The sequence below is a fragment of the Drosophila sechellia genome, chromosome 3L (assembly GCF_004382195.2).
Source record: "Drosophila sechellia strain sech25 chromosome 3L, ASM438219v1, whole genome shotgun sequence".
NCBI lineage: Eukaryota > Metazoa > Arthropoda > Insecta > Diptera > Drosophilidae > Drosophila > Drosophila sechellia.
Window position 1 is genome coordinate 24,106,774 of NC_045951.1, and position 23,543 is coordinate 24,130,316.

General features: G+C 41.7%; 1 protein-coding gene across 1 annotated transcript; it reads right to left on the reverse strand.

The window, feature by feature from the left end:
* Positions 1–15,127: 15,127 nt before the first annotated feature.
* Positions 15,128–15,813, reverse strand: LOC116801081 (NADH dehydrogenase [ubiquinone] 1 beta subcomplex subunit 2, mitochondrial-like). Its single transcript, XM_032718643.1, has 3 exons — positions 15,627–15,813; positions 15,446–15,569; positions 15,128–15,389 (listed from the first exon to the last, which is right to left on the reverse strand). Exons 1-3 carry the CDS (start codon positions 15,713–15,715, stop codon positions 15,318–15,320), a joined length of 285 nt encoding a protein of 94 aa, XP_032574534.1. The 5' UTR covers positions 15,716–15,813; the 3' UTR covers positions 15,128–15,317.
* Between the last annotated feature and the right edge of the window lie 7,730 nt (positions 15,814–23,543).

Consider the following 23,543-nt stretch of genomic DNA (forward strand, 5'->3'; position numbering starts at 1 on the left):
TTCGTAAGGCACACTACGGCTTCCGTTGAGTTGCATGGATTCTACCTATACTCGTTTCCGATGGATAAGTTCGAGTTGGTGGATGACTTCAAAACGGAAACTTGGACTATGATACGAAGCATCCGATACTTTTAATAAAGGATCATCCAGTCACCACGGTACTTGTAAACGTCACGAGTAATATTTGCATGCAGGATCGCAGGCGTTGCTTGCCACATTACGGCAAAGGTTCTGACCGATTGCAGACTTCAAGTTCGTTGCTAGTGTGATCAATAAATGCGTCCGATGTTTTGAAATGAAGCCTGTTACTTGGGAGCCTGTCAGCCAATCGTATGTAGCCAAATTCTAACAAAATCTAAGATCATTCTGCAATCTCTATGGAGTGCTAACATGGATTGGGATAACATTGCCAATGTGTTGACCTCACAGTTATCGGTCGTACGGAACTGAAAATTTCCACGATTCGTAAGGCACACTACGGCTTCCGTTGAGTTGCATGGATTCTACCTATACTCGTTTCCGATGGATAAGTTCGAGTTGGTGGATGACTTCAAAACGGAAACTTGGACTATGATACGAAGCATCCGATACTTTTAATAAAGGATCATCCAGTCACCACGGTACTTGTAAACGTCACGAGTAATATTTGCATGCAGGATCGCAGGCGTTGCTTGCCACATTACGGCAAAGGTTCTGACCGATTGCAGACTTCAAGTTCGTTGCTAGTGTGATCAATAAATGCGTCCGATGTTTTGAAATGAAGCCTGTTACTTGGGAGCCTGTCAGCCAATCGTATGTAGCTTAAGGCTAATGTGTACCCTCATACTCAATAAGACAAAGATCAGAAACAAGGCATAACAAAAGTGCTAAATCGCCGTCTTCGTTTGATTTTCAAAGAAGGAAGTTGTCCAGGATCTCACGAAGTATTCTTTCATCGCAGCGCTGAGAGGCCATACTGCTCATCGATTCCAATATAGTGGGAACCGTATCCTGCCAACGGGAAAGAGGTGAGCACTGTATCTGCACTGCTCTTCGAGTCTCTCTTTTCGCCATTATTTCTTCTCTCGCTAAAGCTGTCGCGTTATCTATTCAGCTAAACTACTTGGTAAGCTTATGCCTATAGGTTAATATTTTGAAGCCAAGCTTTGGTTAGTCAGTCTGCATCTCCATACATACATTAATATAACCTATCTGTGTGTTCTTATTACTTATAAACCTAAGGGTGGCATTCCCCATATACAGAAATCACAGACCTAAGCTCTGTAGGTTTTTGTTTTGTTTTGACCATGAAGAAGCTTTTCTTTCATCTCTCCTTTGAATTACCTTTTGTTTGCTTTTAGTGATCTCAATGGTACTATTGTTTACCAGTATTGGTTTAATTCGCGTGTTTGCATTGGATATGTAATAATATTAAAAGGCGATCGTAACATTCAATTTTAAATTAGCCTACCAATAAAACCACCACAACAAAGCACAAACTCCACGAAACTGGTTGTAAATGAACAAAAAATATTTGAATATGTCAACAAAGAAATAGTTGCAAAACGACTCACCCAGTCGCTGCCTCCTTAACAAGGCTGGTGATGATGTTGTTTGTAAAACCGCATACAAATATTGAGCAAGATTTAAATATGTTTACCATTGACTGCCAGTCAAGAACATTTAGGCTACAATTTTGGTCATCAGCAAGAGTTACATATCCTTGCACACTGGGTCCTACGTTTTTTGTGTGTTTTCAGTTGAGTTGATGAATTTTAAAAGAAACAATGATGGGATAACGCATACAAGCAAGTCTGCAGTTGGCTCTATGCCAGTGTCTTGACAAGTTTTTTTTCATATTTGGACACTTTACAGCTTGTCGATTCAGAGAGGGTACGACGTCCACTGTGGCGACTATTTATACAGGCAACCTTATACAGCTGAGAATTGCAATTTTTTTATATCCTGAAATCAGAATATTAAAACATTTTCAAAGGGCTTGGGCGTGAAGTACCTTCCCACCTATACCTATATACCCTTTTATATCCTACCCTATTAACCGGAATAAAAGCAAACCTCAACTTATCAGAGTACTGTTATGATGTTGATTGCAGTATGGCAGTACCCACACTACCATGAGACTTCTAAGTTATAGTGCGAAGAACACTAATTCTTTTAATACATTACCTTCAGGGAAATATTAAACAAATGATCAAACTTCCATGTTATAATTCAAGGGCGTCGGGACTTGCCTGTATTTGGAGGGCACGCCGAGGAGTGCCCGATCTTCAGCTGTGCGTTCGTGGAGACGACCCGAGCGTACAATTTCACGGATCTGGAGAACAACCAAAGATTACTGAAGGCGCTGAAGGATGAAGCCCGTGAGACAGTGAAGGCGCTACTAATTCATCCAGGTAATGTCAGAGCCGCTTTAGGTTCGGCCGACCGGAGCAGCTTATACGCAGCCAGCTGATCGGCATGCGAGAGGTGCAGCCAATTTCGGCCTTCTTGCAGTCAGCGAAGGCGGAGCAGCACCTGGAGAACCCAACCCTCATGGAGGAGCTTGCGGCCAAGCTTCCAACGAGCAAGCTAGTGGACTGGGCCAGGCATGCTGCAACGATTTTGCCCTTTCCCACTGTTGTCCACTTCAGCTTGTGGCTACAGGTCGCAGCCAGAGACGATGTGCGAGCACAAACGATGCCTCAAGACACCACGGTGAGAGTGGGCGTCGCTACCGGGCGGGATTACTCTGGAAGGACGACCACGTTGTGCAGCCACAGAGCTACTAGATGGCGTACAAGAGGCTGGTCAACGTAGAGAAGAAATTACAGCGCAATGAGCCGTTGGCGCAGGAATATGATCGGATTATAAGATTACGTGTCTAAAGGATACGTGAGGAGACTACAGCCGGATGAGGTCGCGGTGAGGAGCGGCCGGTTATGGTATTTGCCACATTTTGGCGTCGAAAACCTTAAGTTCGGCAAGGTACGGCTTGTGTTTCCTCAGTTGGAGGAATCTCTCTAAATTCAAGCTGAACAAAGGGCCTCGGCACTTTAAGACTTTGCCAGTGCTCTTTCATTTCAGAGAGGGAGCAGTCGGAGTCTGCGTTGACGTCAAGGAGATGCTCCACCAAGTGCTGATCCGACCCGAGGGCAGATGTTCCCAACGGTTCCTTTGGAGGGATGGCGACGACGAGAGAGATCCGGATTTCTATGACATGAACGTAATGTTGTTTGGAGCAGCATGCTCGCCGAGCGCTGCACATTACGTGAAGACCTTGAATGCCCTGAAGTTTCGGGATTCGGATCCGAGGAATATGGCCATAATGCAGCAGAATTTAAAGACACGGAGAACCTGTTGGTCAGACAGGAGAGACAGGACAGGAGATGCGGAGTGATCTCATCGAGCAACCAGTGAAAGTTGCAGCGAGTGCGGCCGACGCAGTCTATAATGGGACCCCCTCCAGAGGATAGATTGGATGCGAGTGGAGTACACTGGATTGGACTACTTTGGGCCACTGTTGGTGACTGTGTCCCGTCACAAGGAGAAGCCTTGGGTCGCCTTGTTCACGTGCTTGACGACAAGGGCGATTCATCTGGAGCTGGCGCATGACCTGTCAACGGATTCCTGCATAATTGCGATCAGGAACTTCGTCTGCCGTAGGGGGCCAGTACATAGACTCCGCAGCGACAACGGCAAGAACTTCGTGGGAGCTGACAGGGAAGTATGACGCTTTGGTGAAGTGTTCGAGATGGAGAAGATTCAGAGTGAGTGAGTGAGGCCAGTACATAGACTACGCAGCGACAGGGAAGCCAGACGCTTGGTGGTGACGTGTTCGAGATGGAGAAGTTTCAGAGTGAGTTGTCAAGCAGCAGCATCGAATGGGTTATCAATTGCCCAGTAAACCCGTCTGAGGTCGATGTATGGGAGCGCATGGTGCAGTACGTCAAGAGAGTACTGCGTCATACCCTGAAGGAAGTTGCGCCGAAGGACCATGTATTGGAGAGTCTCCTGATCGAGGCGGAGAATATTGTGAATTCGCGTCCGCTTACCCATGTGCCTGTGGATGCCGAACAGGAGGTGCCGTTGACGCCGAGTAGCCAAAAGTAGCCAATCTGCCGGATACGCCTGGATTGGATGCGGAGCTGCCCATGGAGGGTTCTACAAGAAAGCAGTGGAGGATTGCTTGCATGCTGCGAGACCGTTTCTGGAGGAGATGGGTCATGGAGTACCTGCCTCTTGTGCGCCGCGAGAAGTGGTGCCGAAGACCGGAGACCATCCACCAGGGTGATATGGTCTTCGTCTGCGATCCCGCCTTGCCCCGTCGAGAATGGTGCAAGGGCATCGTGTAGGTAGACTTTACAGCGGAGCAGATGGAGTCGTCAGGCGCGCCAAGGTGAGCGTGAGCGACAACGGCCTATCGAGGACACTGACGCGACCCGTCTCTAAACTCTTAGTTCTGTATTTAAGTGAAGCGGTTATTCACGGGGTCGGGGATGTCGCGGATAAAACGGTGTAATCAGTATTTTCTGATAGTGATAGGATTTTGTGGATAAATGAGTGCGAGCACACTAATGGCCGCCATCGCATGCCGCGAAAAACTTAGCGTGCATTGTCGATCGAGAATTAGGAACTGCGGTAAGATAAGATTAAGATCATTTATACTGAATAATCATAAAGAAAGATCATAGAATAAAACGAGCGAGCTACTACTGCCGGAAGAGTCTTTCCTTTCCTTCGTGATCCAAGGTGAGTAGCCGTTGATGCAACTCCACACGAGCGACGACATAAACCAATCTTTTGAAAAGCTTCTCTTTTCAAAAAACTCATAGTAAAGACATAAGCCATTAATTAGTTATCGATAAGCAAACATGTAAAGCTTCGTAGATCTTTCAGTTCTTGAGTAACTCTGGTTCAATCAACGTTCAATAAATCTTATAAATACAAAAATAAATTTATATATTTTTTTATGATATTAAATACCTAAATAGAATTATGATTTTGTTTCACTTATTTGTACGATGTACATATGTGTGTATGTATGATAGAAAATATGTATGTATCTTACAACAAGAGAGAATGCTTAACGAGTTCCCCGACGATACCCGTTACTCAGCTAGTGGAAATGCCAACGCAATATTTTATTTTTAAGGAATATCAGTAGAATTTGGTGGGAGAACATTAGTTTCAATGCTCTAATGTGTGGACGGGATATATTTGGGCTGTTTTTAGGCTACAGAATGGGAGTACAAAATGTCCGCGCATATCGATGGAAATTGGCAAGACAAATGATTTTGGGTGTTAGAGTGGGCGTGGCAAAAAGTTTTTTGCTAAATCGATTGAAATTTATAAATAAAAATATGACAAAATATCACATTTTTCAAAAGTGTGCGTTGCAGTTTTGGGAGGTTTGAGAAAGTTAGTTCCTGAGATCGAGACATTCATACATACGGACAGTCGGACATGGCCAGATCGACTCGGCTATTGATCCTGATCATGAACATATAATCATAAAGAAAGATCATAGAATAAAACGAGCGAGCTACTACTGCCGGTATGGTCGGAAGCACTTTCTTCTGACTGTTACATATTTTTCTACAAATCTACTATAACTATAACTGAAAAGGATGCTAGTAATTCTGCAGAGACGGTGTGGAGACAGCACAGGGTTCGGCATGTAGCCGAATGTGAACGATTGTAAAAATATGAACAGTCGGCAAACTTTGGTTTTTTATTCTCTTAACATATCCAAAAGATTACATCTGAATGCATTTTGGTTGAGCACTCTAGAAAGCCTTCCCTAAAATGCTTCTACCGAGCTTCTTTATTGTGTAACAAAGAAATTGTTTCGTTGTTCTGTGAAAAAAGAAGCACTCTGTAATACTTATTTTCCTCGACATATTCCGATCTTCCGACAGGGTATATCCGAATAATTATCTTGTTAATGCAATGCAAAGATAGAGAAAACTAGAGCAGTGGTCGTCGGATGTCGCTGTATGCGTACAAGAGAGCTGCTGACTCTAGAGCTCTCCACTCTCTGGCTTTTGAACAAAAAATTGATAGAGCCAGCACCAGCGTTACGCAACTTGTTATCTAATGTATTTGGTTATAGTGAGCGTGGAAAAAATGACTTAGCGTATCTTTAGAAATTAAAAAGACAAATACAAACAAATCGAAATATTTTTTATCTTCAGTCTTTTATAAGACTTCTAAAAGATTTATATGTAGAAATAATGTTCCATAATGTGATATACAGCTGCAGTTAAAATAATAGTACTACTGCAGGTGGAAAGTTGATTTCCTAAAAAAAGGTAATGAATTTTTTTTTAAAGTCCGATTGCATGAATAATAAGTACCATATGTTGTCTCTCTAAGCAAGAAATTTTTAGTCTCTCAATGTAACGGTTCTTTTTGTTTTTGGGCACTTTCTGCAAAAGCGCTCTAAATGAGGCGGTAACAAAAATAGCACTGACCACGTTTTTGCTGAATAAAATTAATAGGAGTGATTGCTTTGGGTTTTTTTTCGACAAATTTTGAAAAAAGGAGTTGCATTAAAGGTTTTAATTGAATTTTTTCAAAAGAAGACCAAAAATTCTCTAGTTATGGGTCGGGGAAAGCATTCTACCGTCGAAAAAAGGAATTTTATTAAAAACATGATCTCTGAAGGTAAAACCTAAGCTTAAATGGGACGGTTTGTTGGTTTTTCAAACAAAATTATCCGCAATGCATTGCTGTTTGTCGAAAAGAACGAACAACGTGGAAGAAACCCCTTAATGTCCAACGTGGAGATCAAGGGCTTGGCTCGGCAAAGCAAGAAGGAGCCTTTTAAGCCGGCGACGGAACTGAAGATTGAGCTTCAGATAGCTGCAAGCGTGGAAACAGTTCGCAAACACTTAAGACAAAGCAACCTTAATGTGTGCAGTCCCAGAAATGTCCCGCTTTTGACTGTGAAGCATGTGGCAAAGCGAATCGAATATGCCAAGATACGCAAGGACTGGCCTGTGGAGAAGTGGCGCCACATTTTGTGGTCAGATGAGAGAAAAATCGTGTTTTTTGGTGGGAAAGGCTCTCGGTCTTATGTTCGGCGTCCACCACGAGCTGAATATAATCCTCGCTTGAGCTTTAAGACGGTAAAGCACGGGGATCAACCATCATGGTATGGGCGTGCTTTTCATACTATGGAGTAGATCCGATCCATAGGATTCAAGGCATCATGGATCAGCACATTTACAGATATCCTGGAAAATGTTATGGCGCCATATGCCGAGGATGAAATGCCGTTTTTTTTGGACATTTCAACAGGATAACGACCCAAAACACACAAGCAAGAAGGATCGAAAGTGGTTTGAGCAGAAATCGATCCGAGTATAGAAATGACCTGCTCAGTCACCCGACTTGAATCAATCGAAAAACTTTGTGCGGACGTGAAAACAAGGTTTCTTAAGCCAAACCCAACAATAACGAGGAACTTTGGATTCATGGGGGATCGAGGATCAAGGATTCATGGAGCAAAATTCCTCAAAAACGGTACCAGGACTTGGTGGACTCCATGCCAGGACGATGCGCAGTTGTCATCGCCAACAAAGGTCACGCAACCAAATATTAAGATTCTTTAAACATAGTTCTTATTTTATTTTTTTATTTAGTTTTAGCAAAATACGAGAAACAGTGCTATTTTTGTTACCGCCTAAATTTGAAGGTTTTTTTTTGTTTTACCAATTATTTTTAAAATATTAGATCTGTTACCAATTTTATTATTTCGATTAAAAATCATTGTAGTATTTAAGATTAGTGAAAAAAATGATGAAAAAATGTCAGAAAATACAGAAACGCTGGGGCAAACACGAAATGTGCTTATGGTGCTATTATTGTTACCGCAACTGTATGTAATGCCGAATGATCGAATTTTGTCCGGTTTGTAAGCTGGATTCTTCAAAGTATTTTATATAAGATATGATTTTGATGATGGACGCGGCAAGGTAGTTGCCCGCGAACTCCTCCGCCTGCACCGTTGTTGCAAGGGGATGTCAAAGTGGCAAGTTGCTGCTCACGTGGTTGCTGAAGTGTGTTGCGGCGAGTTGCTGCCCACAACACAGTCGCTTCGTTGACGTCTCTGTAGCTGTGGTGTGGTACAGAGTGCAGATCAGGACCAGGTGGTGGCCCCGATCGGCGACTATGGCTGGAGTGGTCAAGTGGTTGCTGAATGTGTGTTGCGGCACGTTGATGCTCACAACACAGTCACCTCGTTGTCGCCTCTATAACTGCGTTGTGGTGCAGAGTGCGGATCGGGATCAGGTGGTGTCCACGATCGGTGACAATAGCTTAAGTGACCAACTGGAATAAGTCGGTAGCAGGGTCGTAGCTCCGACTTGATATCACGTTAGGTATTTTATGATAACTTCACTTTATTTCGGGTGTCAGATCAGAACTGAATAGTACAAATAGAGAAAGCTTAAGATTACCCTATCCCGCACAAATCACGACCGCCGACCAGCCTCCGAAGTATAGCTTCGTGTGTCGTTCGTCGTCACACGCAGCTTTTTCTGATGTTACTTGTTAACTACTCCCCATCACATTAAAAATGGGCGTCCTCGTCCATGTCTATGTTATCAAGGATTTGCGTTGTCGACATCGAGGCTCCACTTTGCCGCTTGATAAATCATGATATTTAACATTACGTAGAATGCAAAGCGGATTGATGTTGGTGAAGGTGGCATCTGATTGCAAGCATTTGTAACCAACTATATTCTGCAGAATTTCTTGGTTTGACTAGTGAAGAAAGGGCAGGATTAAGGCTGCAGGTGCAAGTTGACGAAGAGTAGTTGGCCGATCCTTGATATGCGTGCTAGGTCGATGAGATGAGCCGACCAAAAGGCTGCCAACGGTTAATTGTACCCCATTCCATGAGCTGACAGCAACGCTTCTAGTTCGACCTGCATTCATTTGTTTTCATCGAGGTGTGATATCCGGTCGGTGTGCGCTTTTCAAATTATCTACCATACAAACTAAAATTAATTGTACAAGCTTCAATAATAAACATAGTATTTCCCAGTATTTTAGGTTAACAGTTGCGAAACCTTTTTTATAATCGCCTTTAGGTCAACAGTGCAACTTAAAAGAATGCAAAATATTTATTTTGGCAAGAGTGAGGGCAATTAAATTACTTTCAATATATGTATTTTTTTAATTTAAATAAATTTGAATTTACATAGAAAATTAGATTTAATGTTTTACTGCGATGGTTGCGTGAGCATTTATACGAGCCTGAATTTTTGGGTAACACGCCAGAGTATCTGCCACAACTTTTTGGCCTATAAATCAATCTCGTAAGTGGCCTCACCGAATATTGTCCTTGTGGACCACCCTCCCTTGAATTAGGACTGTTGTCCCTATATCAGCATCGACCCTATTCTCGACATACAGGGGCGTAAGTTTATCCCCAAGTCTCTTGTTGGTTTTAACTAACACCTTCTCACCCCTCTCAAATACTCTATTCTGCCTAGTCGGATTATTCCGATCTAACTGCTCCTGCTGTGCCTTCTTTAGGCTCATGATTATCTCAGGGGCAATGTCGGCATTAGCATGGATGATCTCGACAGGTTTTCTATTCGTGACAGAGTGAAATGACCTGTTATACTCTATAGTCGCCTGAAGGAATAATTCAGTAAAATCTTCTATTTTCCTTTCCAATTTAAGACACCTGGCTATCTCTATAAGAGTACTGTGGAACCTTTCCACCTGACCATTGGACGTACTGTGTAGAGGTGGGGCATTATCTATTTTAATATCGTATTGATTTTTTAGCATTGATCGTATTGTTTCGGATCTAAGCGATGCCTCGTTATCGCAGTATATCGATTTAACATTAGGAAAAAGGTTGACCAGCTGAAGGATTGGGGTCTTTACATCCAATATTGAACGCGATGCAATCGGCTGCACCACCGCAAACTTGCTAAATTTATCAACAGCGGTGAGGAAGTACTTTCCCCCTGTTGCGAAGATGTCTATATGCAACATCTCCCCAACCTGCGTTGGTATTGGGGTTATACCTAATTCCTGTTTTACTGGATGCCTGTTGTATTTTGCCTTTTGGCAAACCCTGCAGTTTAAAACGATCTCGGCTGCAATTTTACCCATTTTTGGAAAATAGTAGTCAAGTAGCACTTGCTTCACGTTCTCTTGAGCAGCCCTATGAGCTCTGTTATGTTCAATAACTAAAATTTCTTTTTGCTCATCAGGCTTGATAACGTCTGCCACCCAAGACTTACAAAACCAAAACTTGGTCGCAGGAAAGAGCCGAACCAAGCTATCTTGAATACGGGCCAGGACTGGAAGCTCACAGTGTATGGCATTCACTACGTTGGGTGTTACTACGTCTTTTACTAAGTCCAGTAATGTCTCCCAATCAGTAAAATCAATTTGATGTCGTGTCTTAGTACCAAATACTATAAATAGTCGCTTATTCGGCACGGATGCTTCTTCCAATACGATTTGATTCTGGAAACAGTTCAATGGCTTTTCGGTGGCCTCAATGACAAATGTTGAGGATGCTTCGCTGTGAATAGTGGCTCGATCTGACTCTGATGAGCTCTGCAAAGCGTTAATATTTTGTCGCGACAGAGCGTCCGCAACGAAATTTTCTTTCCCCGGTTTATACATGACCTTTGCACCGCTCTCTTCGATTCGGGCTTTCCAACGCATAATTTTTGAATTTGGGTTCTTGTCAGAGACCGCAAATATAAGGGGCTGATGGTCCGTAAATATGTTTATGTCGTTTTTGCCATAGAGGTAGTGTCGGAGACAGTCCAAGGCCCAAATGATTGCCAATAACTCCCTTTCATTTGTCGCATAATTTAATTCCCTTTCTTTTAGCGTTCGGGATATCATTGTTATTGGCCTGTTTCCCTGAGACAGTACTGCACCTATGCCAAAGGACGACGCATCAGTCGTCAAATCAAATGGTCGCGTAAAATCAGGATAATGAAGAATAACGTCCTCTGATGCAAGGATAGTTCTAAGCTTGTCAAATGCTCTAAGCTGAGACTTATCAAAACTGACCGGAATGCCTTTTGAACGGTATTTGCTGACCCTGCCGCTTTCACCTTTCAGAATACTCGTCAAAGGTCTAGCTATTGATGCGAAATCCTTTATAAAGCATCGATAATAACTTGCCAAGCCCAAGAACGATCTCAGCTCAAACAAATTGCTGGGCTGTTTAAAATCCTTGATGGCCTGGACCTTGTCCTGGCTTGTTCTAATACCCTCCTTTGTGACAACAAAACCAAGGAAGTCAACACTTTCTTTAAAAAATTTTGACTTTTGCCTAGACACTCGCATATTGGCCTTATGGAGGCTCTCTAAAACCTGTCCGATATGAACAATGTGGGACTCTTCAGTTTCTGAAAAAACAATAACGTCATCCACATAAACGTAACAGATTTTTCCTATCTTATCCCGTAGTACATCATCTATGGCCCTCTGAAAGATGCTTGAGGCATTCTTCAGCCCGAACGGTAGGCGGCAGAACTCATATTTGCCTCCGTTGACGGAAAATGATGTCTTTTCTCGGTCCAATTCTGCAAGTTCAATCTGGTGGTATCCGGACTTAAGGTCGAGAGTGGTGAAAAATTTTGATCTCCCGAGATTCGACAGTATCATATTTATGCTCGGCATCGGGTATCTATCAGCAATAGTTTTTAAATTTAACTTCCTGAAATCGACTACTAAGCGTTTATTGGGAGATGCCGCAGCGTCAGTGCCTTTTTTACCTACAACCCATATGGGGTTATTGTAGGGAGACCTGGATGGCCGAATAATGCCATTTCTGAGTAGATCTTTAATTTCCCGATTCACAAAATCGGAAGCACCCATAGGAAACGGGTACAATTTCGAATAAACTGGCTCATTGTCCTCTGTTCGAATGGTCGCTACGACATTTGTGTTGAATGGTAACTTCTCATTGGGATCATCAAAGGCTCTCGAGTTTTTATACATCATCTGCTGAAAATCTTCCTGAACTTTTGGCGGCACGACAATATCCTCAATCTTCGTAAAGTTAACTTGAGCGCATTTTTGAAAGTGTAGATCTTCACGTCCTCCATTAAACTTGACAGAATTTCCCTTGAGGTCAATTGTCGCACCTACCTGAGCTAAAAGGTCAAGGCCAACTATTCCATCAAATGTTTTCAGTCCGGGTAATAGGAAGAAATGGCTCTTTACACCAAACAGATCAAGCTCACATTTCCGCTCTATTTTTTCAAAGCCATGAAGTGACTTAACAATAAAAGGTGAGTCGACGGGAACTGAAATCGGCAATCCTATCTCTTTCTTGATGTAGCTTTTAGAGGCTCCCGTATCCACTAGAAATTTTCGTTGCTCCCCCGCTACTGTTCGCTGGACGAACGGAAGCAGGGATGAACCCCTAAAAAATGTACGGAATCGCTTTCATAGTCCGTTTCCTCTTCACCGTCTATGTCATCCACCGCATTGTTAGCAATCTGATTATAATGATCCTCCTTTTGATCATTCCTATCTTCTTCAAACAGATGGTTAACCCTTTGACGCTTGAAATCAGACATTCTTTGAGAGCTAGTCAGTCTATTTTGTGCACTCTGCTGTTGTGCGTCAAGCGCCTGTGGCATGGAAACACCCTGAGGGCGATGAAAGTTTGTCAGCTGACGAAACCTCGACAATGTTGGATCTACGTCCATCTTCTCTAACGGTCTATTGTCAACAACGGGTCGTCCACCATTGTCCCTTGTAAAAAATGGATTTTTTACCCACTTTTTAAACGTTGGTTCATGGTTGGATTCTGTTGTCCTTTGTAATTGACGATTTTGAGCCTGCCTGAGACATTTTTCTTCTATGGACCTGGCATATTGTGTCGCAAAGGCATGCCTCTCGTGATTTGCCTCTATTTCCTGAGCCATTGCTAGGGCTGAAGGCAGGTCTGCAGGTTGAGCAGCAAATAGAACATCAGTTAAGTTTCTCTTTAGCCCAGAAATAAAGACACGCAGGGCATCAGACCTATGCTTATCATTCATATATCGGGCATGGTCCGTCTCATATGTCATGGCTGTCTTGTTTGTAAGGAGTGAGAGTTTCTTCTCAACCTCCTCATAAAACTGTGTAATAGACATCTGCCCCTGTCTGAGTGTTGTAAGCTCTTGCTCGAGCAAGTGTAATGGGCGTTTATCGGAATAGGTAAAGTCAAGGCGGCTAATAATGGCGTCAAAATTAAGGACTGTATTAAATGAAGAAAGAACAGAGTCAGCAGATCCCCTAATTTTGTTACGGATTATGAGAACAGCCTGGTAATGCCTAGAACTACCGCTATACTCTCTGAATAATTCATATGCAGCTGTTGCTGCTTGTCGCCAAGAAACATATTTTTCCTGAGACCCATCAAACTCTGGCAATGATTTTACGGCATCGAGGCCTTCATCACAACTCACATTGCCGGTTACAGCAACAGGCACGTACACTGCAATCTCAGGAGCAGATATTGTTGAAGCGGTAAATTTGTTTTTGACTTCCTCCAACTTCTTTTCAAAATTTTCTCTCTGCACATTTAATGCAGCCGATACCGCTACATTTATGACTGCCTGTAGTTGTTGTGGATCCATATTGTATGTCTTCTTTCTTATACGTTCGGCCTCGTCGGTTAAAGCGAGATTACTCAGTTGATCAACCAACTCTTCAGACTCTGTCTCGCTCATACAACCGCCGTCGAGGTATTTGGCAGCCCCGCACAGATAATGCAAACAAGTGCGGGATACAAGGGAAAGGTAAGAAAAAATTGATCGCTCGCCAAGCTAGGCGCTACGCTAAGCGCTTATCCATTTACCGTATTCTTGCACGTGTCTCAGATTTTACTATCAGGAAAAAAAACACCGGGACCGAGAGATAAGCATACAACTAGTCGTCCGCTGAAAACTGTACCTTCTATGCAAAGTAGAAACTACTCAATTTGCAACTACTTTAAATTAGTGCCAACACTCTTTTCAAAATAAATGTCTTAACTGAGATTTAACATTTAATTGCATTATTTTGTAACATTTCCTTTCACTTTCTTTTGGCAATTCATAAAAAGGGTTTCACTCACATGAATCTATGATAGTTTTCCTTCTTCCTTTTCGGGTTTTGTTGTTCCGTTTGTCTCCTTCTCCTCTGCCCAGGACGGTTCGTCCTAGATTGCCAACTCAAATGGGTTTTATTTAGCTCGTGCCTTCCAGATTATGTGATCTTGTCGGGGTCGTCGACTTGGTTGGGCGCCAGATATGATTTTGATGATGGACGCGGCAAGGTAGTTGCCCGCGAACTCCTCCGCCTGCACCGTTGTTGCAAGGGGATGTCAAAGTGGCAAGTTGCTGCTCACGTGGTTGCTGAAGTGTGTTGCGGCGAGTTGCTGCCCACAACACAGTCGCTTCGTTGACGTCTCTGTAGCTGTGGTGTGGTACAGAGTGCAGATCAGGACCAGGTGGTGGCCCCGATCGGCGACTATGGCTGGAGTGGTCAAGTGGTTGCTGAATGTGTGTTGCGGCACGTTGATGCTCACAACACAGTCACCTCGTTGTCGCCTCTATAACTGCGTTGTGGTGCAGAGTGCGGATCGGGATCAGGTGGTGTCCACGATCGGTGACAATAGCTTAAGTGACCAACTGGAATAAGTCGGTAGCAGGGTCGTAGCTCCGACTTGATATCACGTTAGGTATTTTATGATAACTTCACTTTATTTCGGGTGTCAGATCAGAACTGAATAGTACAAATAGAGAAAGCTTAAGATTACCCTATCCCGCACAAATCACGACCGCCGACCAGCCTCCGAAGTATAGCTTCGTGTGTCGTTCGTCGTCACACGCAGCTTTTTCTGATGTTACTTGTTAACTTATACACTCATACAGGGTAGCAGTTGTGAACAAAAGTAAATTCAATAATACATGCAACAATTGCGGGAAAAAAAAGTATTCCGATCGAAGACCTTCGCTGAAAATCTAAACCGATCTAGAACTCAATGGCAGAAAATCTACGCAAATTGTATTGCACTTCAGTTCAATTAAGTTTAGCCAATTAATAGCCATCTTACATACACCAGTCAACAATATAAAATGGCCTAATATTGTAGTTTTTTTTTTGTAATTCACTGTTCCACTGGTAAAATATGCAGCGTTTATTTTGTCAAAACATTTATGCCGACTAGTGTACGCACATATGTATGCACATACATGTTGATTGGGTAGAAAAAACTGAATGTTGAACAGAGTATTACGCAACAAATAAGTCCAAGCAGAATAATAATTTTAATCAATATTTATGGAGTATGCTTTCACATATAAGGTTTAAAATCCATCCTTTGAAACACCCAACTCTGTGTTGCTCCATTTCCTTGAGTTAGGATAATCGAATTCCCCCTGTGAATAATGTTTTAATATAATATATATATATGTATATATATTAATTATTTTACCGTTATGTGGTCAGGTTCATGCCATAAGTGCCAGATTACCCACCACCACATAGCTCCACCAACAGTTACAGCACCAATTTTAGTTGCCTTTGAATGGGGAGGGGGGCCATTACGGTAAGATACCCTAAAATAGTAATGTAAGTTTAAAATGAAATATAATTGAATAGGTTTCCCAACTTACACATGACTTTTCCTTTGAATTATGTTACGACCTAAGATCGTACGAGGAAAACACCCGATTGAAGAACCCAATCTAAAAGCAAAGCTCATCGTCTGCTCGAAATTAGTTTTAAAAAACCTAATAAAAATTATTTTTTCACTTGCTATTTACTCAAGTAATTTATTGTTATGGTAATAAGAATGGCTAGTGCGGTATTTCTCCAAACTAAATACCCTGTCCATAATTGTAGCATCAATGAATAATAGCGTATTCCCAATAGTACGTTTGTCTTTGACATGTAAGGGTGTTCCAGAATTTGTGTCCAACTCACTATATATTACAAAGAAACGCTTATTAATCATTTCATCCCATCTAACCATATTAATTTTTATTGATGAATCTCGATAAGACAAGTCCCACCAATGCACTATGGTCCAGAATTCGTTTTTTTTTTGGCATAAAGTCTAAATTTTTATGTCAATATATCGTTCTCGAGCAATTATTTTCTAATAGAAAATTGATCATATAAATAAAACCCAAAAACAAAATTGAAAGAAAGCTTCACTAAATCGATTTATTAGCTTTTAAAGGTGATGTGTTAAACAGCGGATTGAGATAATGCAATTCCCGCCAAATTATTTGCATACTTTTGGACGATCGTTAATACGCATCCATCAATTATAGTAAAACATTGAAAATAAATGCCAAGGTATGATGTTTTTAACGTATGTAGGTAATATATGTGTAGTTGTACTGTTTTTGTCTTGTGTAACATCAAATTAATGTGTATTTTAACATATAATACTAACGTGTCCCCTGTGTTTCGTGGAGTATAACTAATTTTTAACTAAAGGCAAGTTCGAGTTCAGACATAGCGACCTCCTGGACATTTGGAGGCGTAACAATAGGCAAATAAGTTATGTTTCCAATTACGTTTATTCCGAAATCAACAACAATAATCTGGAATCGAAAAAGACAGAAGAGTTTGACAAAAAAATAGTAAATTTTGAATTATTTATTAAAAGAAAATTGCACGAGTGTTTCAGACAACTAGACCGATTTATTTCCAAACATACATGATTGGATCCGTTGTTTTGAATTTGTTTTAAACGTATCATACAGTGCTGAGATAAAAAGTGGCATATATAAGGAGGAGGACAAGGTTCAAATGAGTAATCAATGCTGGTAATACGGCAAGAAGAGCTTTCGCAAGTACCAAATTCTCGTCGATAACCAGATTCAACGAAAATCTTTTGGAAAAGTTTCACATTATTTTAATAGCAATATCGTCCAACTATTTTATAAATTCCGTTCTTTTTGCGATATAACTTTTCAATTATATATGCAAACGTATCCATGGTATCCTATGTCACCAACGATCCATAAAGTACTGGTCCACGGATTTCAAATCAATAATTCGGCGTTGGTTCCACTTGGATGCCTAGGCGAAAATGCAAGTGAAGCCCGGAATAAACTTTACAAAAGGGACCGACTATCACATGCACGGACAAATAGTCTGATCAATACGATGAGTGATATTTCTCCACAGAGCGATTGATTCCTCGGACCCACTATTATCAACAATTTGTTTAAAAGAAGGGAGAGAAAAAATAAGAAAAAACACTTCCGAAGGCAGTAATAAGTCTTTTGGAAATACAGTCTAATTTTAAACCTTATCCATCAGACAAAATATTGGATTCACATTCTGATTCTGATTCGAGTTCAGATTCGAAAATTTATAATGTAGAACTAGAAGAAGAAGAGGGCGATTATTTTTAAAACAACAATATACACACCTTTAACAAAAAAAACAATGAAATTTCGTTGACTCCTGAGTGGTCGAATTTTGTGTGCAAACTATTTGTGATTTAACAACAAAATGTACAAAGTTTCAAGTCTGTAGCTCAATTTTTAGACTTTATGCAAAAAAATCGAATTCTGGACCACAGTGCAGTGGCTGAATTTTCAGTTTCCATGGATGAGAACAACCAGTTCCCGCCGTTGCCTGCTTATAGAATTTGACTTAATGTACACAATCGCATTTTATTTACAAAACCTATCAAACACTCTCGGAATCTCAAGAAATAAAAAAGATTAAATATTTCTTAGTCTGTTCCAAGTTTTGTTTTGGAAGACATGAATACTGCCGCCCTAAGACCACCTATTGATTTTTGTGATGGAATTTTTGAGAGAGAGAGAGGGTAGCTGCCCTTCCCTGACCAACCCTTGCGACACCCTTGTATCCTAGAGCGAGAGAACGGTTTTTTTTTTCAAGAAGACGCCACCATTTAACAACTGCGAGCAGCGACAAAAACCATAATGGACGATCAGAAATGAGAATTAAAGTAAAGCGTTTTATTTGAAATGGTTTTTCGTGAATTTTGCATTCGGTGCCGAGATGCATTCACGCATTATTCCTAAATTTTGTATTTCTTTTTTTATGACCCTTAGCAAGTGTAATTTCAAAGAGAAAGCACCGCCTGGTTGGTGTTGATGATTTTTACCAAGTTCGTCAAACTCTTTCCCGTCAATACCACTAGTACAAGAGAAGAGAGATGCTTTGATGCTTTGAGAGAAGAGATGCTTTGATTTTTATAGTTGACCCCACAGGATACTAGACACTAGAATAACAAGATGCGTAACGGCCATACATTGGTTTGGCACTATGCAGCCACTTTTTTGGTGACGGCCAAAATTGCTCTCTGACCGCTCGCTTACGCTGAGAGCGTAAGAATTCACGCCATGACTATTATAATTTTAAAGTTTTTTAAATTGGTTTGTTAAGATCGCCGCTCGAAGTAGCTACCCTTTACATATTTATATTTATGTTGATAATTAATTATGTGTAATATATATGTACATTTAACATTAATTATTTACATAAAACCATAATGAGTGTCTAAATATGTGTTTTGACATGATAAGTAGGCAAACTATAAATATGTTCTATTTACGGGATGCAATAAACATGTTACAAGGCAGCATAAGTGGCAACTACAGATAAGTATGATATGACCACGCGGGAGATGATTAGCGCGTTCATAGCCCTCAAACATAGATTTAAGAATAAAACTCAGCTGCATTTACCAACGCAGACTGCGGCGTCTTACAAGCGCTGCATTATATAATTAGATGATAAGAACCTATGTAAGAATGAATAAAAGGCGAAGCCCTCGCAGCAGCGAGTCAGTTAGATTCAAACACCCGAATTGAACTCATTAAGTGTACGCACTAGATAATAGTGTGAACAATTAGAAAGCACTACTTTTATTTGTGCACAATTTATTTGTGCTCAACAATAAATTTTGTTTTTTATTATTTTTAAAAATATTTCAAAAACTTGAATGTGTATTATAAAAATATTAAGCAAAAGATCAGATGGTGCCTTTAGTTTTCCGAAGTCGGAGTCTATTGAGTAATAGAAATTTATAAAATAAATAAAAATATGTAAACAGTTTGTTGCAAAAGTCATATCTGGAGGCACGAAGTGCGGACACAAGCACTCAACAATCATTGCCATATTTACTTTTCACACGTCGCAAGCTGAATACTCTAATGACAAATATTCTAATATAAAGATTTTTTGAAATTTATTTTGTGATATTATGTACATAGATTCGGCTATTATTATTTCTAAGCTATATTTAAATAATAATAACGTTATGGCTTGGCATGCGACAGCCAAATCAAAAGGATACAGGCTATTCAAAATAAGGTAGCAAGACTCATCACCGGCTGCGAGTGGTTTGTTCGAAACACCACTCTGCACAGAGACCTGAAACTCGCAACGGTATTTGACGAAATAAACCAGCACTCGAACAGATACCATGACAGGCTGGAGCGCCACAGAAATCGGCTGGCCAGCGCTCTAAACAGATCTCGCCCACCAAGGAGGCTCAATAGAAGGCAACCGAGGGATCTCATTAACCGATCTCCTTTGACAAGGGTCAGCAGAAGCTGACGCTTATCTTAAGTCCTATTTGTTATATGTGATTGTTACGTAATTGTAGTAAAATTACTGTAAATTTGAAAAGCTAACTATAGTTAGCTGGCGAGCCCAAATGAGCTGAGTTAATAGATAAGAAGGACACAAAGGGGCGCCAAGACTTCCCTTAATAAATAAATTATTGAAAAAAAAAAAAAAAACAATCATTGCCTTATTACATTTTCACACGTCGCAACCTGAATACTCTAATGACAAATATTCTAATATAAAGCCATTTTTGAAATTTTATTTCGTGATATTATGATTCGGCTATTACTATTTCTAAGCTTTATATAAATAATAATAACGTTAAGGCAATGCAAAACAAGAATTTTTCACATGGTGCCAATTGATCAAAAATAATATAGATTTAAAGTCTACGAACTTCTAAGGTAAAGGGCATATTTTGTCAGATTTACAATGCATGAGCGAGCACACGTATGCACACATACAGTTGTCTGCTTGTGTCTTTATTAAACTAAGGAGGTTTGTTAGAGATTGGCGGATATTACATCGGAACCCAAGCGTAAAAAACTATTTAATTATTTATAGAATTATGTTGTAGGAGTAAAGATCGGAAAAAAATTATTTAGCCTCAGAAAGTTTGCCTTGCAAAAATAATGAATTCGGTTGGAAGACTTCTCAGATTTTTTTTAAGATGATATGGATCTTCAGGTTGAGTACTTTGGACAGTACACACTTTCAGCGCTTGTTACAAGACATACCATAGATCCAATAATCGACCAAGAGAGAGTTTCGAATATAATTAACTTGCGACAACGATTGCGAGTCGAGCACGCCGTCAATAAAATCATTTTGTACGATATTCGATTTTTCTTCTGCAGATCTTATTGTGCCAGGTATATTAAAATCACTTAGAACTACTAATTGGTCCCTGTCGGACAGTCTATTTGAGACAGATTGGGCAGCGGATCAATGATTTAGATCTTTTGACAATTCAGAAGACAGGGGAATGTAAGAGAACGTACTATAAAGAGATCTATCGCACTCGTCTAAAAATAACTCCTTTGACGTGAGGGTAGACCTAACTGCAATTAAAACTCCACCTCCCCGTCGGGATATTGTATATTGTGTACATACCTGTGAAAACTTTCGAGTTAAGTATCTCCGGCTGTAACCAAGTCTCTGTAGAGACAATTATATAATATGCAAAGAAAATACTGTTAGAACACACAATAGTTCATTTTCTATGCAAGCCTCTGTTATTTTGATAGGAAAGAAATGACTAGATGATAGTTTTTTGAAGAAGAGAAAGAAAATTAAGAGGCGTATGGTGCAGAGGTCTGGCCACAGTAAGGGAAGTTTAATTTCCACGGGCCCCCTCCATACTCTTCGGTCAAATATCGAACATATGGTCGAAAACAGGTCAAAAGGGACAGTTATCTTGAAAGATGAAATGACCCTAACGTTAGAAAATTTAAATTTATTCACTTGAAATGCTTTTTTTAGTCAAAAATTTAGAAGCGAAAACTTGTTTATTCAGTGTATTGTATTTCTGAAGGGTATTCCGGTGGAATCATCGCAATGTTGGTAAAAGGGACGGGGCGAGCAAAAGAAAAATAACAATAAAAGAAAAATATGGATTAACGGATTCCGTTTTTGAAAGTTAGACGCCCTTTTTCTGTGTCCCTGAAACGGTACATTCGGAAAATGCAAAACAGTTCTAGGCTAGCCCGTTTAAGACGATTGTAGAGGGGAATCCAACACATCAAAACGCCGATATACTCACCCCAAAGTAACGCACCGGAAAGGGTAAACAGAAATGTGCTGGCGGCAATGCGGAGCCACGCCAGTAGGTATCACAAGGGGATCAACGCGCCACCAACGATGGTACGCGACGTAATTGTGACACACCACTGGAAGTGCAACTACACTCTCCACGCGAGGGCGGCTGGAAACAGGCTCTTAGTTAGGTCATGTCTCTACTAAGAGTGCTGGCTAATCGTAGTTGGGCTGGAGCTGGTAACTCTCAAAAATTTCCACACCTCCGGGCCGGACTAAGGTGTCATTCGACCCGTGCCGAAAGTCTGCCAGGCTGGGGGCCCGTATAATAACTAGCCCAGTCGATAACGCAGAGTCCGGGCACCGCAGCCGCTAGAGCAAAAGCCCAACTCTGCTTCGAAGCCCGCAAACACCACCCTGACGCCTTCGACGGAAACGCCTAAGAGGCAAAAGGTGGAGAACAGCAGGCCACTGACTGCTCCCTTCGATGGCCCAAGTACCTTAAGGGCTGCAAAGGCAACTGAGGTACGCAAGCCATCATATGCGGCCGTAACTGGGGTCATCAAAGTTGCGGTCGTACCAGAGGGGTAGGCCACAAAGTCGTCCTTAATAGTGAGAACCTCTCACAGCTCGAGATAGTCCTGTCCGGTTGGGATTCTCCAATCAAGTTTGGAGTAATCCACTTCAGGGTGGGTCACCTGATAGTGGACTGACGGAACGCAACCACTGCTGAGTGGCTGCAATTAGCAGTCCCCAGCCTCAGTAAGTGGAGCGGTGTCTCCCTGGAAGTGAAGATGGGCGACGACTTGCCATCGTCACACAACATCACCATCTTCTGCCCCAGGACAGGGGACAAAACAACAAAGTGGATCATGGAATTGATTAAGAAACAGAATGACCTGGACACTGAGAACTGGCGTCTCATATCAAGGAAGTATGAGGGTGGTGGCTAGCTCCTCAGCCTTGGCATTGATGACAACTCATGCGCCAAGATTATCTCTAGTGACCACAAGCTGAGCTTCAGGTTTAGAGACATCTCAGTTTGTGGTCTAAAGAAGACGAAAACGATAAAATCCGGCCCAAAACAGGTCGAGACTCCTCGAAATCCACCAGTCTCCTCGGAGAAGGAGAAGCCCAATAAGCTCTCCGAATCCAGCGAGGATCTGGCGGATGATGAGGATCTTGATGCGACCATCATCGAGATGGGGGATCAGACCCCGTTATCCTCTCAGGAGCTAGGCATGGAACTAGACCTGCTGAGTAAGGAAGAATCGATACCGGTGGATGGTGATCTGGGTATCTCCAGATCAGCAACGCCGACGATGGAGCCGATCATCTAATGGTCGGACGTACAGGGATAGCTCAGGTGAACATCCATCGCGCCAATGCGGCCTCGGCTGTGCTGGCAAGGATGTTCACCAAACAACATCTTGGGCTAGCCCTGGTACAGGAACCCTGGTATAACCAGGGAATAAAAGGACTGCACGTGAAGAACGCCAAGGTAATTTGGGATCAACGGGCCTCTAGCCCTAGAGCCTGTATCCTGGCATGTAGAATTATTAATTATTATATACTTACAGAATTTCTCACGCGGGACTGTGTACCGATCGTGGTAGAAGATGTGGGAGCAGCCAAGAAGACTGTGGTGGCATCGGTATACTTTGCCGGTGACGAGGCGTGCCAACCGCCCGAAATCACTGCACTGGCAGAATACTGCAAGAGGACACACTCACCCATCATCATCGGATGTGATGCAAATGCACATCACGTGATATGGGGCAGCAGCGACGTAAATCAAAGAGGTGAGTCACTCTTAGAATTTATCTTGAATAACAATCTAGAAATCCTAAATGTCGGCAATGTTCCGACATTTGTTACCAGGGTAAGATTTTGGACATAACACTTTCCAGCAGATCAGTGGAATCGCATATAAACGACTGGCACGTATCTCCTGAGGAGTCAATGTCAGATCACAGAAATATTCGTTTTAACATAGGGCTAAATCTAGAATGTAGCGAGCGTAGGCGCAATCCCAGGAATACGAACTGGGAAGGGTTCAATGCCTCCTTACTGCGGAATCCAGCTTCTGGTGTAACCGGGAAACTCCGTACCACTCTAGAACTGGAGGCCGCCGTAGAAGATATTAACTCGTGTCTTACTAACGCGTTTAGAGAAAACTGCTCCCTTGGTCGAGCCAAGAGGGAAAAAGA

Bases quoted from the DNA above. Each gene is read 5' to 3' on its own strand.
- LOC116801081 (XM_032718643.1), bottom strand. From the start codon at position 15,715: ATGAGCTTTGCTTTTAGATTGGGTTCTTCAATCGGGTGTTTTCCTCGT. The intron at 15,570-15,626 runs GTAAGTTGGGAA...TTACTATTTTAG, and splicing joins ATTCAAAGGAAAAGTCATGT to GGTATCTTACCGTAATGGCC. The intron at 15,390-15,445 runs GTAAAATAATTA...CATTATTCACAG, and splicing joins ATGAACCTGACCACATAACG to GGGGAATTCGATTATCCTAA.